At 35.6% G+C, this 24,995-nt stretch overlaps 1 protein-coding gene across 1 annotated transcript in view; it reads left to right on the top strand.

Moving 5' to 3' along the window:
- The first annotated feature begins 408 nt into the window (after positions 1-408).
- Positions 409-24,995, top strand: part of HMA1 (heavy metal atpase 1) — a 234,860-nt gene continuing 210,273 nt past the window's right edge. The window contains exons 1-4 of the mRNA XM_089820565.1: positions 409-1,231; positions 13,085-13,235; positions 13,347-13,534; positions 15,645-15,791. Of these exons, the coding sequence (XP_089676691.1) occupies positions 686-1,231; positions 13,085-13,235; positions 13,347-13,534; positions 15,645-15,791 (1,032 nt within the window). The 5' untranslated portion in view covers positions 409-685. The remainder of the gene's footprint in view (positions 1,232-13,084; positions 13,236-13,346; positions 13,535-15,644; positions 15,792-24,995) is intronic.

A 24,995-nucleotide genomic window follows, 5' to 3' on the forward strand; every position in this document is an offset into this window, starting at 1 on the left:
TCAAAAAGACGATGTTTGAGAAATTGGGGCACTCATTATCAAATTGTACAAGAAAAGGGCCAAAATGTAAAAATTAGTGTGTGAGGCGCTCATTTTCGTAGTCTATCATTAGTATCTCAAGATTTCTTTTCTTTCTTTCTTTCATTTGTCAAACATATAGAAATGCAAATTGTTTAGAAGCCACAAAACAAAGGTACTATATTGTCAATGTAACATGCCACTTGTTGTAGTGAAGTTGCAACCATCAAAACACCTAAATCTTGGACATCTTGGACCAATCAAACTTTGACACGTAAGAAGTCGCCTCCCCAATATAAAATTGAATATTTTAATTAACAATTACCTAGTTTCCTATGTGACAAATCTTGTGGATGTTGATTTAGACCCACCTGACCGACCCCAATTCGGGTCCGCTACCATATTCTACACTCCCTTACTGTGCAAACCACGACCGCCGCCCCTCAGAGCCCCCCAAAGTAGACGGAATCGACGACGATAAGCATATTGGGAAGCGACAAAATACGTTTCCAACTTTTTCAGTTGCATTACCCTCAATTCTCCACAGAATGACGACACAGACTGTTAGCCCAAACAAACAACATCAAATAATGGATTGAACGAAGCAGAAACATAACACACAAGAGCAATTAATTGGTAATTTTCTGCTATTATGTGAAGCAGAGTCATGGAAGCCATCGCAATTTCATCCAGAAGCACCAATCTCCCCCTGTTAAATCTCAGAGCAAGCCGTCAATTATGTAGGCCATTACATCTCCTCCTTCCAAGAAAACAACAGAGATTATCTTTCTATTCTCGTCAATCCGGCCTTCAAATCACTGCGTGTCAAAAACTAAACGTACCATGCCCAAACAACGATGCCCACGGGCCCGACCATTCAGAGCACCAGCATGATGGTCACCACCGCCAGCACGGGCACGACCATTCAGAGCATCACCACCATGGGCATCATCACCAACATGGGCATGTGCACAAAAACCTTGAACACGGGCTGGAGGACGGACAGCTGAATGCGGCTCAGAAGGCTCTACTGAACTTGGCCAAGGTTACAGGATGGGCCAGTTTAGCTGATTTATTGCGGGAAAATTTCAGGCTTTGCTCTTCTTCCATGGTCTTGTTGCTTTTGGCGGCTCTTTGCCATTACGTTCAACCAAAGGCGGCAGCGAAGTCAGCTCAGAATGCGTTAATTGCACTCGCATTTCCTCTTGTGGGGGTAATTATATTTTTTCCCTCAAAATTTTCTTCAATTGAGGCAATCCATGTCGTGCCATTTTAGCTTAAATTTCCGAGCTTTGAATTTATTTACTATTCTATTCTTCACAACTTTATTATGCTTTCTCCTTTTTCCAAGTTTTTCAGTGTTTCTTCTACTTCAGAATCTGAAGTGGCATTCCTGCTACAGGTTTGCATTTTGTTTTATGCTTTATTTGTTTATAAGTTTAATTTTTATTTGTAACCTCTTGGTCACATTCTACGAAGTGCAGAAATTTGAAATTTCCTCTCCCAGAATGTGGAAATAGATTCCATTTGAAAATTTGACAAATAGCAGAATTCTTTGTAATCAAGGCAATACGAATTCTTGTCAATGATGCTATCAGGTTCAATGTAGTTTTATGAGTCAAACGCATTGACCCGTGTTTTCTGAGTAATGGTTCACAAGAATCCATCTCTCATGAGAATTAATGGAACATATAGCACTTGTGGCATCTAGGTGATGCTCACATAATCTACTTTGCTTGCAACTGTTGAATTTGTAGCATTTGTCGTGATACCACAAGGATGGTTCCAAATAGGTTGAAATTTCTGTCATGACTGTGATTCTACCATTTTCTTCAGCATTTCTCTCATGTAATGAACAATACGTTAAGGAGTTACAGATAGTTCTAGTCTATTAGCAGTTTTTAGAAGTTGTTTTCATGCATCATATTGTATTTTTTTCAGAGAAATGAATAAAAGTGCAGCAGCAAGATAATTTTCAGTCTGAATCTTGTCTCTTGTTCATGCTGTTTGTGATCTTTTGTGTTTTGTGAACAAAGAGTATAAAACTTAGTTGCAATCTGTTCTAGGTTGTATGTGTTGATATTGTTTGCTTGTGATTCAAGGAGTCATGTGAATGCTTAGTCTATCATCACAGGGTTGCAGATTTCATGAAGGGATAGGTTGAGTATGAGAGTCAGAAATTATGTAGATGTCTGATTCACAAGGTGAATGGATAGATCACGAAGTCCCCATACATGAAATGTCTCAATGATTTCCAGAGATGTATGTGGGATTGCCCAATAGATAATGCACTGATCAGCTACAGGATCAAAGTGTTATGTTGTTCATATCATGGTTTTGCTGAAATCAATCTTTTTAGTCAAAATCTTTTTCCCTTTCTGTTGAAGAGCTGAAAAGTGTTACCCTCACTTAGCTTATCTAGTTCATATTTCATGATTCTAGCTATTTCATGTCTATGTTGTCTGCATAAGTATTAGAAGATTAAGGGTATTATCTGTTTTGTTATATTCAAGTGTATGCTTTAACACTGGTACCATAAAAATGAATCTAAGGTACACCCGCCTAGGTTTTGCAGAGCCTGAAGTAGAGGAAGAGTACTGGTGTCTGAACGGTATGTTGTAGATGGGAAGTAGCTGCCCCTAGATGTATTTTGCTCTCATTAGAGATTTTTTAACATGACGTTTTAGAACACCAACATGTTGGATATCTAACATCTCATTGTTGCTCAGAGGGAAATTCACATACATATACATACATATGTATACACACACACACACACACGTGTGTGTCTATATATATATATATAGAAAGTCTCATAGTTCACTATACAAATAATTCGATCTGATTCAATCTCCATTATAATGCAGCGATCCTATTGTGACAACATCACAGTTTATGTGAATCATGGAGGTGATTTTGTCACTCACCACTTCTCCATTATCGTGAGTCATTATGTTATCATTGTTCCTCATCACAGACTGAGGTTGAGTATAATGAAATATCAGGCACTGATTATGATTGGGCTTCTCAAATGCATTATCACCGGGTGTGATTAATAATCATGAATCATAGCTAATGGTGGTTATGGTTTGTCTCATGTAGAGACATGACCCGATGGGCCCAAAGGGCATGTAGGGTCACATCCCTACACAAGACACAACCATTCCAATTCATGTATAATTGAAATGCCATGATCGCTTGGAAACACATTCAACAACACATGCTATTACCAATGATCCGCATTCAGATATATCTACCTGCAATCAAAGAAGAAAGCATTAACATTATTCACTAGAGAATTCAAATACATGTAAGATATCAAGATTCAGTTCATGATTGATCTAGTTATATCTTCGCTGTGATAAGTATCAACATAAGAGTAGACAGATCTGAACATAAGTTAAAGAATCAAATTCTACTTCTGATCTTATTCTTTAACATGGTATCGGAGCTTGGCTGGTAGAACAAGCATTAACCGACTGTTGCTGATTCAATATCACTAAATTTTTGTTTTCTCTATAACAACCATGGTAAAAAATATAAAAGTTAGGATAGACTGGAAGGCGCCTCTAACTTTGTTTCATGGAAAATTCAAATCACAACAATACTTCAAGAACTTGAATTAGAGTCATTTATAGAGGGAAACAAGGAGATTTCTAAAGATGAATCAGAAATAATATCATGGAAAAGACGGAATAACAAAGCTAAGAAATTAATCATTGATGGTGCTAAAGATCATATTCTTCATCAATTGCAAAACTAACAACTGCTTATGAAGTGTTCAAAACCATTCAAGATACATTTGAGATAAACACTGAAAGCAGATTGCTTACATTAAAACAACAACTCCTAAACATCAAGATGGAGAAAGGAGATATAATCACATCCTACTTCTCCAAGATCTCTGAATTAAGAGATCAACTCTCTACCATTAGAAACAATGTTGAAGATGTTGAATTATCCCTAATAACTCTTAGAGGATTACCAATATCATGGGAATCATTTATTCAATGCATCAGTCGTCCCTCTATACTCAAATTTGGTCAACTCAAAAATGAATGTACTCAATAAAAGGCTCGATTAATCTCAAGAGGTATCATCTCTAACAAAGAGGAAGAGATTCAAGCATTGCATATAAAATCAAGCAATAAAAAGGGAAAATTCAAAAGGAACGGAGGAAATAAAACCTATAAGAAAAGAGATCTGTCAAAAGTTCAATGTTATAAATGTGACAAATTTGGACATACTTACATGTCATGTCTAGAGAGGAAGAAAAATCCTGTCAACATGGTTGAAGTCAAGGAAGCATTATTCCACCTTGCCTTATCTAGTGAGTAAACACCAATAAAAACACTTGGATAGTCGATAGTGGAGCCTCTATACATATAACTAGATTTAGAGATAAAATTGAGACTCTTGAAGGATATTCAACTGAAGAAGTGACAATAGGCGACAACTCCGCTTACCCTGTGAAAGAAATTGGGACCTATTTAGTACAACTAATTACCAAAGTTAACTTGCACCTAAAAGATGTCCTATTTGTTCTCGGAATCAAAAGAAACCTTATCTCTATATCCAGTCTAGTAGAGCAAGGATATCGAATTGCTTTTCAAGAAAATAAAGTATTGTGTTGGTTGAAAAAATTCAAACATTAAAAATGCTATTTCTATTGGAGTTAGAGAAGGAAGTCTATACAAACTTTGTAATTCCACAAATCTAGCCCTAAATCATGAAATAGGGAAGACAAATGAGATTTGGCATAGGAGACTAGGACATCTAAACTTTAGAGCATTACCCATTATAGAGAAAATTGTAAAAGGTTTACCAAACCTTAAACCTGAACATGAAGGAATATGTAAAGGGTGTGCATTAGGAAAGAACCCTAAAACTCCTTTCCATCCTAGTGAACATAAATCTAAGAGCATTCTTGAACTCATTCATATTGATTTATGTGGACTCATGTCAGTACCTTGATTAGGAGGATATTCATACTATATCATCTTTGTATGAAAACTTGGATATATTTCCTTAATAAAAGAAGCAAACAAGGTTTCATCCAAATTTAAAGAATTCAAAGCTTTAATTGTAAACCAAACTGGGAAGAAGAACAAAATTTTAAGATTTGATAATGGAGGAGAATATATCTCTGAGAACTTCAAAGATTTCTGTATATCTGTTGGGATTAAGAGGGAGTATACTGTACCATAAAATCCTCAACAGAATGGAGTAGCAAAAAGAAAAAATAGAACTATCATTGAAGCAACTAAAGCAATGATGCATGGTAAAAATCTACATACATCATTCTGGGTTGAAGCATCTAATATTGCTGTATATAATCAAAACATATGTCCTCATGCAATTTTAGAAAACATAACCCTTGAAGAAGTTTTCTCAGAAAACAAACCTGATCTAAGTTATTTACGAATCTTTGGTTGTTTCGTATATATCCACATTCCTAAGGAGAAAATAAAAAAACTAGAACCATCAAGGAAGAAAAGCATATTCATTGGCTATAATGATTTTTCCAAAGCCTATCGAGTATATGTGTCAGGATCAAGAACAATTGAAATTAGTAGAGATGTTAAGTTTGACGAAGATGTTGCGTTCAAAACTTCTAAAGATGTAGAAGAACCTAGTGAGTTCTATAATTGAGAGGGAGAGTTGCATAGAAGATAATGGACCCACTACATCTAATCTTGAAGATAATTCAAATCCACTCAACAAGAAAAGACCTTTATGGGCAAGAAAAATGTTTGAAGAAAACAATGTGGTACTTGATGAAATGCTTAGAGAAACCAAGAGGACAAGAAATCATTCATGTTATGTTACTCACCTATACAAATCCATTAAGTATGAACCTTTTGATGTTGAAGAAACTCTAAAATCTCAAGCTTGGAAAGATGCCATGATTGGAGGAATATCAATCTATAGTAAAAACAATGTTTGGGATATTGTGCCAGGACCCAAAGACAAATTTGTTGTCTCCTCAAGATGGTTATTCAAAATCAAACAGGCACTTGACAATATTGAGAAACACAAAGCCAAATTTGTGGCGAGAGGATTCTCACAAAAGGAAGGGATCGATTATGATGAAACTTTTGCTCTGGTTGCCTAATACACATTTGTTAGAAGTTAGAACTATACTTGCAACAACTACATCCAAAGGTTGGAAGATACATCAGATGAATGTAAAAACAACATTCCTGAATGGAGTCATCAATGAAGAAGTATACTTGGAACAACTAGAAGGCTTTGTTATCCACAAGAAAGAGTCACATGTATGCAAATTGAAGAAAGCTCTTTACGGTCTTAAACAAGCCTCCAGGGCACGATATGAGAGAATAGATAGCTACCTTACCAAATTAGGGTACTTAGGAAATGAAGCAGATCCTAACATATACTTCAAGAAATTAAAGGGTGATATGTTAATACTAGTTCTCTATGTTGATGATCTTCTGATTATAGGTGAAGACCATCTTATTATTAAATGTAAGCAAGACCTCATAGCCGAATTCAAAATGAAAGATTTAGGACTTCTACACTACTTGGGATTAGAAGTAAGACAAAAGGGAGAATACATTTTCCTAAATCAAGGGAAATATACCACTGACATATTGAATAGATTTGGCATGATGGACTGCAAACCACTATCCATACCTATGGAGACAAATATCCATAAACTCAAAACTGAGGCAACGAATCTGAGTCCATTGATCCTACATATTATAGACAGATAATTGGATCATTAATGTACTTAGTGAACAATTGTCCCGATATTTGTTATGCCACAAATGCACTAAGTCAGTTTATGCACGAACCTAAGAAGATTCACCTCATGGCAGCAAAACACATTTTGAGGTACTTACGGGGCACTATTGGACTTGGGCTGAAATATGAAAAAGTTGAGTTACAACTTCATGGCTATTCAGATTCTGATTGGGTTGGATGTTCTACTGGTCTGAAAAGCACTACAGGATGTTGTTTCAGTCTTGGATTTGCAATGATATCATGGTTTAGTAAGAAGCAATCTTTTGTTTCTCTAAGTTCGACCAAAGCAGAATACATAGCTGCATCCATGGGAGCACGAGAACAGTATGGTTAAGGAAGTTGCTGGTTGGGCTATTTGGGAAGCCTCTAAAATCTATAGTTATTCATTGCGATAATCAGAGTTGTAACAAATTCTTCGCATATCCAGTCTTCTATAACAAGTCAAAGCACATAGAGATACCTGTTCAATACATCAGAGATATGGTAGATAGATGTGTCATCAAGTGAGAATACATTAGGACTGAAGAGTAGTCTGCTGACATATTCACCAAACTTCTTGCAAAGTTGAAAGTTAAATACTTCAGAGGGAAACTTGGTATGACAAAACTATAATTGCAACTCTTGAGATAAACTCTTAAGTTTTGTGTAATTCTCTCTCTCTCACACACACACACATATTCTGTTGTTTTGAAGAGTTACTATTATGCACATGTATTTGTTTATGAAAGGTGACGATATTTCATTTTATGAGATGTTAGGTCTCTATTGTGAGGTGACAATCTCAGCAATAGATTGACTTGTTATCATAGACTTCATTAAAACGTTGTCCCAGGATGTGGCAAATAGTATGATAACAAAAGTATCATGATTGACTTCTGTTGTTGTCCTGGAATGAGCCGGAAGTCGTGATACTACTTGTGTTGATTTTTTTTGAGTTCTTGATACATTGTCATGATAAAAACCGCATGAACCGACTGTCTTGCCCTATGCCAGATTTCATGACAATTAAATGAATTATGATGGACTACCTTAGTCCCCAAATGAGTTGGAGATCATGATTCTATGTTATTGACATCTGGTAGACTATACCTAGTTATTGTCCTGGAATGTGCTGGAGATTAGATATCGAACATCTTTCTAGGATATGTGTGTTGATGAACATTTTAATCTAAGATTGATAAAACCTAGATTATCATTTTGTGAGATAGTCATATCCTCCCTTGCTAAGAGGGAGTGTTAAATTTGTAGCATATGTTGGATATCTAATATCTGATTGTTGCTCGGAGGAAAATTCACATATATATACATATAAATGTGTATATATATACATATATTCACACACACATACTCATATAGAAAGTCTCATAGTTGACTATACAAATAATTTGATCTTGTTCAATCTCCATTATAATACAGGGATCCTACTGTGATAACATCACAGTCTATGTGAATCATGGAGGTGATTCTGTTACTCACCTATTCTCCATTATCGCGAGTCATTATGTTATCATTGTTCCACATCACAGACTGAGGTTGAGTATAATGAAATATCAGGCACCGATTATGATCAGGCTTCTCAAATGCATTATCACTAGGTGTGATTAATAATAGTGAATCATAACTAATGGTGGTTATGGGCTGTCTCATGTAGAGACATGACCCTACGGGCCCAAAGGGCTCGTAGTGTAATAACCTTGTCTAGTTAAAGCTAAATCAAGCATCAGTTTCTTTCACATTTCAATGTTTTGACATTTTGTCAAACACTTGGCAAGCAACCCAATTACCATTGAATATATGATGTCTTGAATTTTCAACACAATATTAGGATGTACAATAAAACTGATCACAAATTTATTTAATTTTGGCCTTATAAGTTTTGCATAAATAAATACCAAACACAAATAAACAATTCTGAAATGATTCACACTAGCCTCTAAATTCATTCATTGACAAACCATACAACAATATAATAAAAAGGGAATTGAATTGTTGGTTGATTGCTATAAATCAGAATTTGAAGCCAGCCTATTATACTTTCAAACTATGCAATATAAACTGAATTTTACAAATTAAGAACCTAGTCTTTGCAGTAGAATTTAATTGCAAAGTCAAATTGAAAGCCGCTCGGTCCAATTTCAATCTGGGGTTCATAGTCTACCCTTACAAATGCTGCCCATAACTGATATAGAAGTCATGCCAAATACAAGAACCCTTAGCATTCAAGCTGTAAATCCAACACACTACTTCTGATGCAAATCGAACAAATTGGGATAACCAAAATGACCAAACTCCAAGTTGTAGACTAAACCCTCGCCCAACAATAGAGATAATTGAAAAAGAATTAAAATTAAATTCTTCAGCAAGCTAGTCGCTTCTCAGCCACAGTAATAACAGTATAAGAAGACGCCAAATTCCAAATTCCCAACACCACAGTATCTCCCAACCACAGTGTATACAACAATGGAGATAAAGAACAATTCTCAGAAAACTAATTCACAATACCTCAGCTGTGAATTACAATGAACTTCTCAAGAACAAACCCTTATACTTCAACACGGGCACAGAAAAATCAGACTTCAGAAATGTCACAAAGAGACAAAGCAAAATAAGATAATCAAATAATCGGATGCTTTTCTCATCAAATGTCCTCATATTTATAATCTCCAAATGGCATTAGTTTCCCAAAAGAACTCTAATTAAGAAGCTTCCTCTACTCACTTTTGGCTCCAAAAATGATCTTTTCCACCATAACTTAATATTTTGACATGCAAGGCCACTGTTTCTTGTTCCCATGATTTAAAACTTCTTGTCCTGGTTCCAACGAGCTATGATAATGAGGTGACCAACAAATAACACCAACAAAAATAACAACCTCAACATATTTAGATGAACAATAATAATAATTCATCCGTCTTGCGAAAACAACTGAAGAAGCATCAAAATTCAAATTTGACAACACTAAAGTGATCCTGATGATGAAAGACGATGAATGAACTTGACAGGGTGACTTACTATAAATAGACGCTCCCTCCAAGATTCTTGGAGCCCAAACTAGGAGCTCAAATAAAAACAGAGAGCATCACCCAACTCCTCTAATGCAACTGAGCTCATTGGAACCAACAGTTTGACTTACTATCCCTCAAATGGAGCCAAACCACACCATAGGCTGCTGAAAAGCCTATAACCCCACAACTGAGACCCTCAAATCCCATTGTCAGCTCACGAGGGTCGCAATGGTGAACTGACCAAGCCAACTGCAGGAACTTGCTAAAAATGGGGACATTACACGTAGATTACATCCCTACACAAGACACAACTATTCCAATTCATATATAATTGAAATGCCATGATCACTTGGAAACACACTCAACAACACATGCTATTACCAACGATCTGCATTCAGATATATCTACCTGCAATCAAAGAAGAAAACATCAGCTTTATTCACTAGAGAATTCAAATACATGTAAGATATCAAGATTCAGTTCTTGATTGATATAGTTATATTTTCGCTGTGATAAGTATCAACATAAGAGTAGACAGATCTGAACATAAGATAAAGAATCAAATTCTACCTCTGATCTTATTCTTTAACAGCAATCCCATTCGCATTCACATTTTCTCTTGTTGGGGTATGCATCAAATGCCATTCTTGCATTACTCAAGGCTTTTCTTCTTTGACCAACTCTAACTGGATTTGCGCCACAATTTTCTTAAGTTACAGCAATCTAGGTCTTGCTATCTTCTTATTTCATACGTACCAATCAATTTATATATTTTTTCTTTTTGAATTCAGCAGTTAAAGATAGTTATCTTTTTTGTTTAAGATCCTCTCATTATTTTTACTTTAAAATGTCTTCATTTTTGTAGACCTTGGTGCCGTTCCTTCTGTTCTCCCAACATTAAATTGTGTTTGTGAATCCATGAAGAATGTATGATAAGAATGGGAGTTTATGGAGTACAATTGTACAAGCAAAAAACACCTTGATACTGTAATTGCCTAGGCCTCCTTGTGCAGAAACCTCTTATTGGGATTTAGAAATTTGGAATTTTATTAAATAATAAATATAAACTCTTGTTTGTTCCAAAATGGAGACGGTCGATTTCTCAGGCAGGTTTTATTGTAATGAGACTTGGTTGAAAAGCATCACATTATGTCAAAATGTCAAATTCAAGTTCCTACCCGATTTTCCAAATTTCAATTGGGACTTGTGTTTGCTGACTATGTGATTGATGGAGATGGCTTCAAGATCTTGAAGAATCCAGTGATGTTGCTGGAAAAGTTAAGGTGTTTAACTGTTAGCTAGATAGCCAGTCTTCTACAATAGGGTCCAGATAACGTGATTTGAGGAGAGACAAATCTGATGTTGTAATGGTGCATGTAGCATTACTATCCATATTATTGGAATCGCACAGAAATGAGATGGATATTCTGTATAAAATATTTAATTACATGGGAATATTGAAAGCAAGTAACTCTATTTGGTTGGCTCTGCAGTTTGGAGCACTTATATAGGATAGATTGGTTCATTGAGATTTCTGTCAGTCATCTTTGTTCTTTATGGTTAACAAAATGAAGCATATTAATTGCTCCTAAGCTTAGAGGATTTGGATTTAGGTCAGAGAATGGGAGTTCCGATCTTCGCCAGTTCGGTAAGATGCTGCTTGACAATCGAGCATGTTACGCCAAAAGTGCTCCTCTTGGAGATACTTTGACTATCTTGCCCTCCATCGTAATTATGTGATATGTCAATTCTTAGAAACAACAGAACGTTCAAGGAAAAAGTCAGATTGGTCAACTCATTTTGCAGGAAGGATTTTAAAATCCCTTTCATAGGATAAACAACATGCTATTGGTTCTTTGGGCTTGAACCTTATTAAAGAATTATATTAATGTTGGATATTTTTGTGGTATTCTGGTTTGATTCTATACAACTCCTTGCTTCATTGAGGGATCTTTCCTAACAGGGATATATTCCTTCCTACTGGGTTTTAAGGCTCAGGGTTTAACCATTTTGGTTTTGGTCCCTCTCGTTTTGTGTTCAGTTGCTTTTTGTAATCTAGAACCTTTGCATCCTAGTGATTATCCTCAATTGGTTGTACTCTGGTCCCATTGGTTGGTCATTTGTGACATTAATTTAATGAAATTCTTTTTTTTGTGACTCGTATATCTGCTTGGGCTGCTAAGATGACGTGAACTTGTTCTTCTAATTTCTAAAGCCAAAACCTAAGAAACTAACTGTTGTTAACCCTCAGAATGTCAAAGCTTTATAGAATATATTTCTGCCCTTGCTTCCCTCAATGGCTCACCATCCTAAGTGTGACACTTGCTGGAAATTTTGTGGTCAAAGCTGAAAGTTGTATCTGAATTTGATGGTAAATGGTTGAATGGCTTTGAAATTTCAGAAATGAGAGTCATCTTCCCTCCCATTCGATGCTTTTTCATTTGACAAATTGTAGTTGGAAGTTTGTTCAATTGTGATATTGCTATCAGGATTTAACTGTGTAGTTTTTGAGTCAAACTCATTGATCCATGTTTCATAAGTAGTGATTCACACGAATCTATCTCTCAAGAGAATAAATGGAACACTTAGCACTCATTGGATCTAGGTGATGCTCGCAGAGGTGAAGCACCGGGACTTCCCGGGAGGTCACCCATCCCAGTACTACTCCAGCGTGAGCGTGCTTAACAACGGAGTTTCCTCAATGGTTAAACTTACTCTGCTTGCAACCCCATTTGCAAAACATTCACCAAGTGTTGTGCCTTATGAACCAGTCATTAGAAAGCCCCTTAAGCTCATCAATTGCTGTGGAAAATATATCCTATTTATCAGTTTGTTCAATATTCATTTAAGACTTCAAGTTGTATTAAACCAAAACCCACATGTCCTTATTTGCTAATACTGTTGGTTTTGCTTCATCTGTAAGGTTTAATAAAAGCTTCACTGTAGGGTGTTTTGTATGAAGATGACAGCTATAACATATTTGCAGACAAATGACCTTTGGCAAAAAATCATTACAAAAACAAAACACTGCGGGAAAATAGAATGGTACATGAGTAGATTAGAGGCTGGATTTGAGAAACCTTAGTTTGACTTCAATTTTATACGGTAAATAGCAAAGTTTTTAAATTAATATGGTAAGATGGTCAAAATATTCTACCATAGCATGAGCTTCAGGTTCTGTAATTGTTAGATAAAGTTTTAATACTTTTTCTGCTGATAGTTTGTTAGTGAAGAATAAGTAGTTTCTTTGACCATAGTATGTGGTTGACCCTCTAGACTTTGAAATGTAACAGATATCAGCAGCGCTTGATGCATTAGTCGATATTGCTGGTGGAAGAGTTAATATCCATGTCCTAATGGCCTCGGCTGCATTCGCATCTGTATTTATGGGAAATGCCCTGGAAGGCGGATTACTTCTTGCAATGTTTAGCCTTGCTCATATTGGTAAGGCATTTGAAGTTATAATTGAGTGTTTTCAAGTCTAGTACACAGGTTTTGTGGCTGGTCTCTCCATTGCTTGTAGTGTGTCATACTACTAAGAATTGCTTTCTGTAGCGGAGGATTATTTTGCGAACCGAGCAATGGGTAATATCAAGGCTCTAAAGGAAAGCAATCCAGAATTTGCTCTTGTTTTGGATTCATTTGATGCTGCAGCACCTTTTCATTTATCAGCGGTAACCTACAAACATGTTCCGATGCATGATTTGGAGGTGGGGTCATACATATTGGTTAGAGCTGGTGAGGTATACAACCATCTGAAGTGTTTTCTTTCAATTCCTGCATTTGTTTTGATGCAAATAAGGTATTTAAGTCTAAAGAGGAGCCCTTGCTAGTAGAATTCTGTCAGAATGTCTTCTCAGGCATCAAGACTATTTACTTGGATGGGGTCATTCTCCAAAGCTTCTTATAAAGAACTCACTAAATTCTGAAATTCCTTAGAATATAAAATGCCTTTATGGTTTGCTTTGATATCCTTAGGTGGAACTGAAACTTAAACTAACTCTATTAACAAAAGTAATTACAATTTTTATAGGAAATTGCATAAAAAGTTATATGAAGCACCGAAAGGGATTTTACCCCATGTGTGTAACTGCTCTCCAGTTAGGATCATAAGTTCTATGCCAAAAAAAGCCCTCTAAATATGAGCTGGATTTAAGCACTCGGGCTTTCTTTATGTCAGAGTAACAGAATCTTGTCTATCTTCCATTATGGTCTCAAGAAACATGCATGTCAAAATGACAGACATTCTCTATGATTGATATATACACGTACACATATCCCCACACACACAACCAGTCTCCTTTGAAGAAAAATATAATCTCTCTCCATCCATTAATTATATGATATCTTTGGTTGATAACCAGGACAAATCTGCTGGTGTGCGTCCTTGGAATAAAAGGATATATACATTTACATACTTACATCTATTCGTATAGCTACTTACATACGCACACAAAACCATTTTCCTTTAAAGGCAATATAACTGCTCAAACGTAACCAATTCAAAACTGCTGGCTAATTGGCCAATTATATGGCATTTTTGGTTGGCAACCAGGTCAAAACTGCTGGTTTCCCTCCTTGGCTTAAAAGGATGTATACATTTACACTACACATACATAAACATGCACCCTGCAGACCCACACTTGTGTGCATTCACACATGCATGCGCACACACAGGCACATCTGTATATACACACATATAGATCAAACGCAAAACAATTCTCTTTTTAAGACAAATACAACTGTTCTCCAACCTAATATATGGTATTTTTGGCTGGTAACCAGGTCAACATTGCTTGTCTCTCCTTGGATTAAAAGGATATATACATTTACAGACTTACATGCATGTACACACACAAATATGCATGCACAAACTGACATGCATGCATACACATGTACACACACATGCATACACATGCACCCACACCCACACCCACACACATGCATCCACACACACGTCTTTGTATGCATGAATGTTGTCAAAGAACAGTACATGAATTGCTACAAAAGTGCTTATTGTATTTTACAAATAATAAGATAATAGATCATTGTTTAAGAGCATACATCCAAAGGAATGATATGAAGAGAGAAAGGGCACATACACAGACACAGACACATCTACATCTATATGATCCTATATAATTGATAAATATTATTGACCATGATGAAATTTTATAAAACTTCTCTTGTCCTTCAAGAGCAATAAGGTAGTGAAGGACCAAAAGGCAACAATATTATGTTGCTTGAATGTTAAGAGCATATAGCTGGATGGAAATATGCAAAGAGATACCAAGCATCGATAGCTTTTACAATGTAAGCATCGAAGCTTATTGTGAATGCTGCAAGCAAGTTACTAAGTAATTTTCAGCAACTACATTGTAAGACTACTTAACTGAAGCAAAAAACAAAATGATAGTGTTCTGAAACCAGCTGTTAAAAATTTGTGCTACTGCCATTATTAAGCATTAAGTCCTCCTAAAGGCTATGGTAAAGGATCAGATTATTACCAGCAGTGTTGCATCCAGTAGCATTGAATTCTTGGGCTATGTGTCCCAATCTATCAACTGATACCAAGATAATGATATTTTTGTACATGCGTGATTGGACTACGGTTTAGGTTTGAGTTTTGTTTTGAAGTTATTTAGTGTTGTCTTAATGAGTAAAGTATGAATAAAAGGAATCTGAGGCTAAGCTCATTCATTGGACTTGAAATTTGAGGCAAGCAAGGAATGTCAATTCTCAGACCAATTAATGTTCCCGTCCTGATTATAAAATAGAATGTTTTGTTCATATTTGCATGCCATGATTTTTGAAGCTGATAAATAATGTTAACTCATAGTGTAAATGAACTAGGCTGTTCCTGTTGATGGAGAAGTATGCCAAGGAAGATCTATGGTTACTGTTGAACACTTGACTGGAGAGGCTAACGCAATTGACAAGCAAATTGGGGATGTTGTTCCTGGGGGAGCAAGGAACTTGGATGGTATGTTGATAATCAAGGTACGCTTAATGTTGGTAAATTTTCTGAAATGCTACCTCACTCTATCTTTATCTTAAAGTAGTTTAACTTAAGCATATGGGAAATAAACTGAATTTATGATCTTATATATGTTTATCCTATCTTTCAACATAAAATACTTATTTGATTTATGCCCTTTGTAATTTTGCTATTCTTAGGCCAAAATCAGTGTTCTATTTTTTAAATAATTGTATTATGATCTACCAACATACGTGTGATGTTTGCTGCCTAATTTGTCTTAGAATTTCCTTTAAAATCACAATTGCAACAAATTGGGTTAGGGTCTCAGCTCATCAAATAAAGCTTTCCCCAAGATTGCAATCTTGCGTTTGATTCTGGCCAAACAACATAAAAAAAACATGTGAAATGCATGTACAATCATATGTCTAATCATTTAGTCAAAGTATAGTATGAAACATACTGGGACAGAGACATGATGGATACACCCAAGGCCATTTCTAAAACAAGGCCTTCTTGTCCTAGATTGCAATGGTCCTACTAGAACAACGCTCTCACTAGCCCCTTGCAACCCTTATGATTAAGGTGGATCTAGAAAACCTGAAATTTTCACAATCTCAAAATCTCACAAAACCAACATCAATGTGTAGAATTTACTGATAGAGTCCCGATGCAACTTGAACTGGTTTAAAAGGAGTTTGTATGCAGAAGTTATATGCAGTCAAAAGTCCAGTCAAACTGGCGAATCAGGGGGCTAGGAAAAAGGTGAAAAATTGATTATCTCAATTCCAAGAAAAAATGATGACAAGTATAGTTTTCGTCTTGCTTATTTTGGAACTATATTCTGTTTGAAAAATGGAGCTTGTACATGAAAGTTATGGATGGTCAAAGATTGGTTAGAAGATTGACTTTGGTTGACTGATGATGTCAGCATGACATGGCAATACAGTTCTGAAAATACAGTTGGTCCAATTTGAACATGACGTGTGTCATCTCATTAGCAAATTAATAACTTATACATGGCATATCCATTGACTGGATAAGGTTTGACATTTACCAGTGGCATTTGACTTTGACAGGTGGCATTTGACTTTGACAGACCTGCGTTTGGACAAAATGGTAGTTTGGGGATTCAAACCCCAAACCTTGCTCCCACAAAGCTTTGACCTTGCCGTTGCACCGTAAGTGATGTTTGAAATATAAATGGCGACGTTTGTATTTAAATTTGAAATTGACACGTTTGATAAAGTAGCAAAACAGAATGGGTGGGATTTGAACAGTCTACCTCTCTTTCACTACCAAACCACTCCATCAATGCACCACATGTGTGCCACTTGACTATTAAAGGACAACAAAGTTATTTGTTGTGTATATACTATAAACACTAGCAGCTCCTATAATAGTGGATCGTGGGTGGAACCCGCAACCTCCATCCTACAAACTTGGAGCGCCACCACTACATCAACGTTAATTTTGGGACTGCTTTTAGTGGATTTCGGTTTTATTGATGTCTTTGCGATGAGCAATGAAAGTAGGACTTGAGTTACCGCTATTATTAATGGGTTTGAAACTCATAAACAAAAAATTAACACACTCAAATTGTAAAAGTATTATCACAGGTAGGTCTATTTAATGAAAGCCACATTTTGAAGAATTTTTTGTTATTTAAAGGGGTTTTTTTCAAGATTTAGTGTAAAATTAGGAGATATGGGTATATTTGCAAATAATATGGTTTTAACCCACATTAGCAAATAAATGTATATATAAAGGGGGTTTAGCTATGAGAAAGAGTGAGGTGGTGATAGCTTGGGAGAGTTTTTGTGCTTGTGAAAGTGGGGCATTACTTTGGAGAGAAATTTACAAGGTGTTTACATACACCAAAAATTGTAAAGAAGAGAGATTGCAAGGAAATTGTATGCAGGCTTTTACAAGCTTGGATATTGTAACAAGGCATTTTTCTTTGCGATATCAATTAAGTAGTCCCAGCATTGAGAAGCAGACCCAGAGATGTAGTTTTAATTGGACGAACTCTGTTATCAACCTGCTGTTCTACCTCCTGTCTTGTTATTCTTCTCTCTATTTTACATTCTTGCTATTTCATTTCAGTTTAAATTCTAATTACTTTGTTTTAGTAATTAGTTAATTTCATTAAATTTTATAAAAAAAGTTTACCTAATTGTTATTTCAATGGTTAAACAACATGATCACACAATTCTGCATGGATCGGGAAATTCTGTAGTTAGAATCAATCTACAAGTTTATCTGTAAACCACTAATTACAGATTGTCTTAGACTCGGGCCATATCCTTTCAAGGTGCGTTTCAGACAATAATAACTATTCTCTATTCTCATCCTGTGGAGTTGGTTGGAGGTTGTAAGGGGTGACTTGGCTTAGTGAGTGCCTTCTTGTCCTAGGCCACAACTCTCCTATTAGGACGACCTCCTCACTAGCCCCACATGAACCTTCTCTTACACCTTAGGCCCTTGCTACGAGATGAATTGTAGACAATCAAGCACATCCTATATTCTACTATAAGCATTCATTTAAGCATCATCTATTATTCGTATGCACATGGATATAACTATATCATAATTACTGTAAGGAGGAGGGATGTTGAAGATGGCTGGTCTAAAGATAACTTCTTGGATGAAAATGCTGGTCAATCTCTTTGAATTGATCAGTCATTTTGTGTGCTCTTTGTGCTATTTCCTTAGATAATCCTTGGTGATTATATTTGGCAGTGCAAGATTTTGCTGAATATATTACTTGTTGGATGATCTGCTCATGCCTTATACTCTGATCTGCCTTCAATGAGTACCAATTGTTGATCGAGTCCTGATTATTTATCTCTTTATTCACATCACAATGTATCCCTTTTGATGCTTGGAATGAATCCTTCTCCATACTTTATGGGTGGAAGTGTCACCACCTTGCATAAGGATTGAGTCACCACTTTTCATTGTTGCCTTTGAGAATAATATATTAATGCCCAAAATGATCTCCCTTGGATGTCCTCATCAAATGAACTTTCTACCTTTAATATCTTTGAAGGGGAGGAAGACTCACATCTTCATCTTGTCTGCCCCTTTGCAATGGTTGCAACCTTTCACAATTAACACCTTTCAAAGGAGTCACAAACCTCCAACATTTCTGCCATTTGAAAGAGACACAACCCTTCATGATTGTCCCTCTTTGAAAAAGTCACAACCCTTAGTAATAATAACCTTTACAAAGATTCACAACCCTTTGAAAGAGTTACAGCCCTTCATCTTCTATCGATATCTGAAAGAGTCGTAACCCTTCATAATTACAACTTTTTCGAAGAGTCACAACCCTTCATAATTACTATTCTTTGAAAGAGTTTCAGTCCATCATCATTGCTGCCCTTTGAAGGAATCACTTATTTTCTTCATGTTTCCTTCTTTTTCTATAGAGCTTTTTTTCTAAATTCCTATGCTCTCCTATTTCTTCTTTACCTCATATCCCCTTTCTCCTCCTTTTTATATCTTATGTTGAGGGACTCACAACTCTTCACATGTATCTCTTGACCTTTCATTAACTTAATTAATTTGTAATTAAACAATACCATATTTTATTATTATTTATCTATTTATTTATTTTTATATTTTAATTTTATTATAACTATTTATGATTAAATCCTATTTATGAAAAGAGGACATTACAAAATGTCATCATTGTTTCTAGAGGCTCCTGGATGATATTGATCTCTACAAAGAGTAATCATAAAAGAAACAGGATTTAAGAAAAGTGCAGTTCTATGCTCAAGAGACATGCAGTGTGAGACATTCAGATTCATGAAAGGAAAACAATGGACAAGAAAAATAGAAGACAAAACATTCTAACTAATCTGTTATATTGACTTATGCAGTACCATTAGCAAATGAAGGTTACAAAGTCATGAGCTGTAAGACATGCATGTCAAAATCCAGACTCCAAATATTCCAGACATTTTTTTAGCTCAAAACATATTGTGATTTATATGAAACATTTTCTAACTTATCTTACTGTAGGTTGATGTGTTTCTTATTCTCAACTTCAACCAGTTCTTGCTTTCTGTTGCACAAGTGTGAGTTGCATACTAGTCTTCACACAATGTATTAATTTTAGAAGCATGAAGTAGGAATAATATTGAGATTTATACTATTTTCTGTTGAACACATTTAGTATAAGTTGAAGGAAGCAATAACTGAATTTTAATGTCATCCTTGTTTTGCACAAAATCAGTGAAATGTCTTCACATCTCAACTTCTAGAACACCAGACAAAAGATAATAGGAGAATGAAATTCGGTGCAAATCCAACACCAAAAGTATTGCCCAGCTTAAGTGGTTCATTGAGGAACTCTTGTAACTGCAGTGATATTATTCTTAATTTTATTTCTATATACCAAACATTATTTTCAAAGCAGTGTTGTATTATTCTTTCAGCTTAACCTTCTTGCATGAAATATGGGGCATACCTGAAATGTGAACGGTGAAGTCTCATCTTTCTTGCACACACCTTCTTCCAGCCATTGTGTCTCTAGGTAACCAATGTCTCCTTAGGATATTTATTTTTCTTGAGCTGTGACACAGAAATAGGGCTTCATCTTTGTCTTATCACTTGCATACATGGTTTCCACTTAATGTGGTTTTATTTGTTAGTTTTCCTAAAGCAATTAATAATTGGTTAAATTCCCTGTACTTTCAATGTTACATGATTTGACAATGTACATGTTCTGATCCAGAGCAACTTAAGTCTTAACTCTATGGTTTTGCTCAAATCTTGCATCACATACATAACAACAGTAATCCTCAATATCCGTTTCAGCATATGTTGTTTCTCTTATTTTTTTTCATGTTCATGTAAAGTCAAAATAAGTAAGGTATTTTCAGATGTTCCATTAAGTCAAATTGGTTAATAATGTCATATCCCGTCATGAAGAAAATTTTGATGCCCTAAGAATAATTTTAGAGACTGCATGATCAGACAGCAGAGATAATCATTTATTTAAGACACAGCGATTAGTAAATCATGGTAAGAGAGATAATCATTTAAGACACAGTGATTAGTAAATCATTGTTGGATAGCGATCAATAGTTACAAGTAGTGATGGTTGAGTCCAGTGATGAAGGAAACATTAGGAGGTTGCAATTTCCTTATGAAGCAGCTTACTTATGTTTTCACTAACAAAGTTTATTAATAAAAAACTGGTTCCTTTTGAAGAATCGCTTCGTTTGAAGGAGGCATACAATTTGTGAAATGATATAATCACACTTCTTGGGAGGCATAAAAATAGTTGCTGAATGGGGGATGGGAGACACATCGCATCAAGGCAAGACATTGAAAAGCATCAGTGATCTCATACCAGGGAGCAGGATCAGATCATAAGTTGCTATTGATTTGTAAGCAGCAATATTCTTGTTTATTGAGAATGCATGAATATATGTTTAACTTCAAACATGTATCCCTGATGCATGCCGCAATTTAATGTTTCAATGCACAATTTTGTAAATATTTAATATAGGATAATATAGTTGGTACATAACATCATATATATCAGATATAAGCAACAATATGGATTTCCAAATAGCAACAATTGATTAAGGCCAAATGAGGCCAAGAAGGATGGTATATCCACTTCTGGGCACAGGGTAGAGGATTGCTTTGGGCACCTTGTTGTAGTTTCCCCTTCAACCTCTACATGGATCAATTGTTGTGAGGAATTTAAGGGATTCTCAATCACTGGAGGGTGAATAACAATGACATGAAGAGGGAGAACTGCTATAGGATTTCGCATGAAGTACACAAGCTCATCACAGATGGATGACAAAAGGCCACATGAGGCTAAGAGGGATTGTATACCCACTTTTGGGCCTAGGGTAGAGGATTGCTTCAAGAACCCCATCATGTCTTCTTATCAAAGCTCTGCTATGGTTGAACACAAATAATCAATTAGATATGTATATGGTTAAGATTATTATGAATATGTGAACTTTAAACCTAGCAATGGTTGATCTTATGAGTTGTATCATCGATTATTCTCTAATATTATTGCAGGCTCTGAACAAAGATCTATCTTCTTTTACATTCTTTGGGTAAAGCTACATCTCTAGTGTTGTTCTTTTCCTTGTTTTTTATTGAATTTGTGATTGTAGGGCAAAACTTAGGACAATCTTAAAAGGTGATATTACAATTGGTTTTAGAGCTTTGTTCCTACCAGTCTAAGGGATCAAAGATAGTGTATGCAACTTAGCCAAAGAGCTCTAAGGGCTTTCAAGAGAGAAAAGAAGAAACTTGCATCCACCAATAACTTTTTTTAAACAATACAATGGGTGAACAAATGGGAAATGAAGTTTGGCCTTTCATTGAGTGCCAGAAAAAACAGCCCTAACTCTCCTAGAGAAAAATGAGAAGGGCACCACAACTCCAAGCCTTTTGAAATAGGAACAATAATCCTAGATCAAATCAAATCAATGAGAGGGATGCAAAATTCTAATCGTTCTGAAAATGATTGGACCAACTAAGATCAACACCAAGAATAACTAGATCCTCCTTCATACCTAGAGAAGGGCTAAATAGAGAAGAAGAAATCAATGCACAAAATGATAATTTAGAGGAGCTTGCTGAATCATATTCAAGACTTGATCCTAAAACTAGGAGGAACATTCTAATCAAAGAATTTTGCGAGGCCAGATCAAGAATCAACCATAGAAGAGAAGGGGTCAACCCAATAAAATATTTCATTATAAAATAGGAAAAATAGCGCTTCGTATTTTTGATGGGTTAGGGAAAGTCATTGCTCATTCATAGGTCCAAAAATTGGATACATCTCTATCTCTTAAACTCACAATGGAAGAAGATGCCATCCAATTTGCCTTCTCCCATCTAGAATGCGTCACTCACAACTGGTGGCACCATGGTTTGGTTACACAAGGCTGTCAAAACATAACATCTGATGATGACTTTACCACTAAACTCCTTGAGAGGTTCGATTAAAAGCATTTAGAGAAGCATTTCAAAGATTTAATCCAATTAAAACAAGAAGGAACTGTAGAGGACTATGTGATAGAATTTGAAAGACTCTTTGTCACGGTTCTTTGAATAACTGAAAAAGAACTCATATACCTGTTCATTGAGGGACTTTTGGAATCTATCCGAGGTCTAGCAAGTTCCTTTGATTGTACCACTCTCCAAGATGCAATCCTAAAAGCTGTATATTTTGATACCACTAAAATTAGGGATAAAAGCTACTCTAAAAATATATAATCAAGAGAAAACCCTTCTATAAGGAAGATAGGAATACAAGAACGTTTCCTCCGAGTGTTGACCCTGAAAAACTTCAGAGAATTTTTTAATGTTACAAGTGCAAGGAAAATTGGGAGCATGGACATGTTTGTAAGAGAGAACCCCCAAGGGAAGATTTGTGCTTCAATTGCAAAGAAAAATGGAAGTTGGGACACGTATGGAGAAAGAAGCCAAGTGTGCAATATAGAGGCATTATTCTACAAGGAAGCAGGAGAGGAGCAAAAGGAAATGAAGAAAATCCAAAAAAAAGGAACAGAGTGTTGAGATACTAATAATCTCAGTAACTTCAGTAACCTGGAAGATATGATTGCCTTTTCTCTCACGCTTTGAGAATCCGACCTAGTAAGACTTGGCACCATATAATCAATCTCCATTCAATCTGATAACGAACTCTATCGTATACTCAATGTCTTACATATGAAAATTGTAGGTTTGGTACTCCTCAAATGCTTGTGCTAATGCTTGTAGGGGTCCCACGAATAGAGCCTTGGGGCCTTCACTTGCTCTAGAATCACTTTCATTGGATGCTAAGAAAGAATGCATCTAGTAAAAATAATACCATGCTTAAACTAGAGATTTGCCTTGCCCAAAATTTCATGCTGAATTGTAATCAGTAACACCTCCTCCAACATAGAATATTTGCCAATAATCAAAAAATCAGCTTGTATAATTTTAAGCCAATAGTTCTGGCACCAATATATTTTCCTAGGTGCACGTCTATAATAAAACTAGTAAATCCTACAACTTTTAGTCCTGGCCTATAGCATTTGAATGGTATAAGGCTTTATCATTCTCATTGATGAAAACTTTAGAAATAAGATTGGGCGCCAAAAAAAAAAATGCAATATTAATAGTTTTGATTCATGAACATTTGGTGCAATAGATGTATTAATCGAGCAATAATTAACATAGTTTGTTCTAGACTTTGAACCTGCTACTACTTTTATAATATTCACATCTAACAATATAATATACTTTAGACTTTAACTGCTACATTTAAATATCTCAAGGTACTGCATCAAATATACTGGGACAATAAAATACGCATTCAAAATATATTGCTGAAAGAAGTCTTATTCTGGAAATAATAATGTATCTCCATAAAATTATGTTAATTTTCAAAATTGTCTTTGGATGAAGAACTCACAAATTTGTTTATCTTTTCTTAATGGCAAGGTATCCCTAGCAGACTAGGGTGGGTAGTCTCACCACCAAAATCGCGAAGTGCCTCTGACTTACAGACCTTTGGTAAAGATGATGATCATTTTAGAAAATGTCCATAAGCTTTGCTACAACCCCATGACCTCCTTATAAAGACCTCCAAGAATATCTAAAAGTTTAGGCCAACTAGAAAATAAGTAATTTGAGTTATTATTTTATTATTATCACTTTATTTTATGATTAATTTAATTGATTAAAGTCATCCTAAAGAAAAAAATTATTTTTTGGACAATTTAATTAATTAATTAAATTAAGTCACTACTTTGGACGAATGACCAAAGGCCCATCCAAATCTGAATCACTTATGTCTCCCTCTACATGTGTAGGTATAAAACTAGTGGCTGGTCCACCAAACTTGTGCTCCACTATCCCATCTTCATCGATGATTTGAGCCTGCAATGGATTCTTTAAAAGAGGCAACCTGTGAACCTCATGACACAAACCCGAATCATACCTCTTTATATCTGTAAGTTCTTGCTTCCTCATCTTTGTATGCTCCATCTCCATGTCTTCTTCCTAATCCTTATCATCAATATGGAATAATCTGAATATGGGAAGTGCTAGAATCTTCATATGATCCTTTGGAATGATTGTCGAAATCATAAGTCTCTAGTATGCTTTTGAGTAAATCACTTCCTTGATCTCCTCGATCCTTGCTTTGTTGTTCTGATACCTGAGACGATTCATGTCAACAATCT

The sequence above is a fragment of the Cupressus sempervirens genome, chromosome 3, assembly GCF_028749045.1.
Source record: "Cupressus sempervirens isolate cs-2001-9-10 chromosome 3, ASM2874904v1, whole genome shotgun sequence".
Taxonomy (NCBI): Eukaryota; Viridiplantae; Streptophyta; class Pinopsida; order Cupressales; family Cupressaceae; genus Cupressus; species Cupressus sempervirens.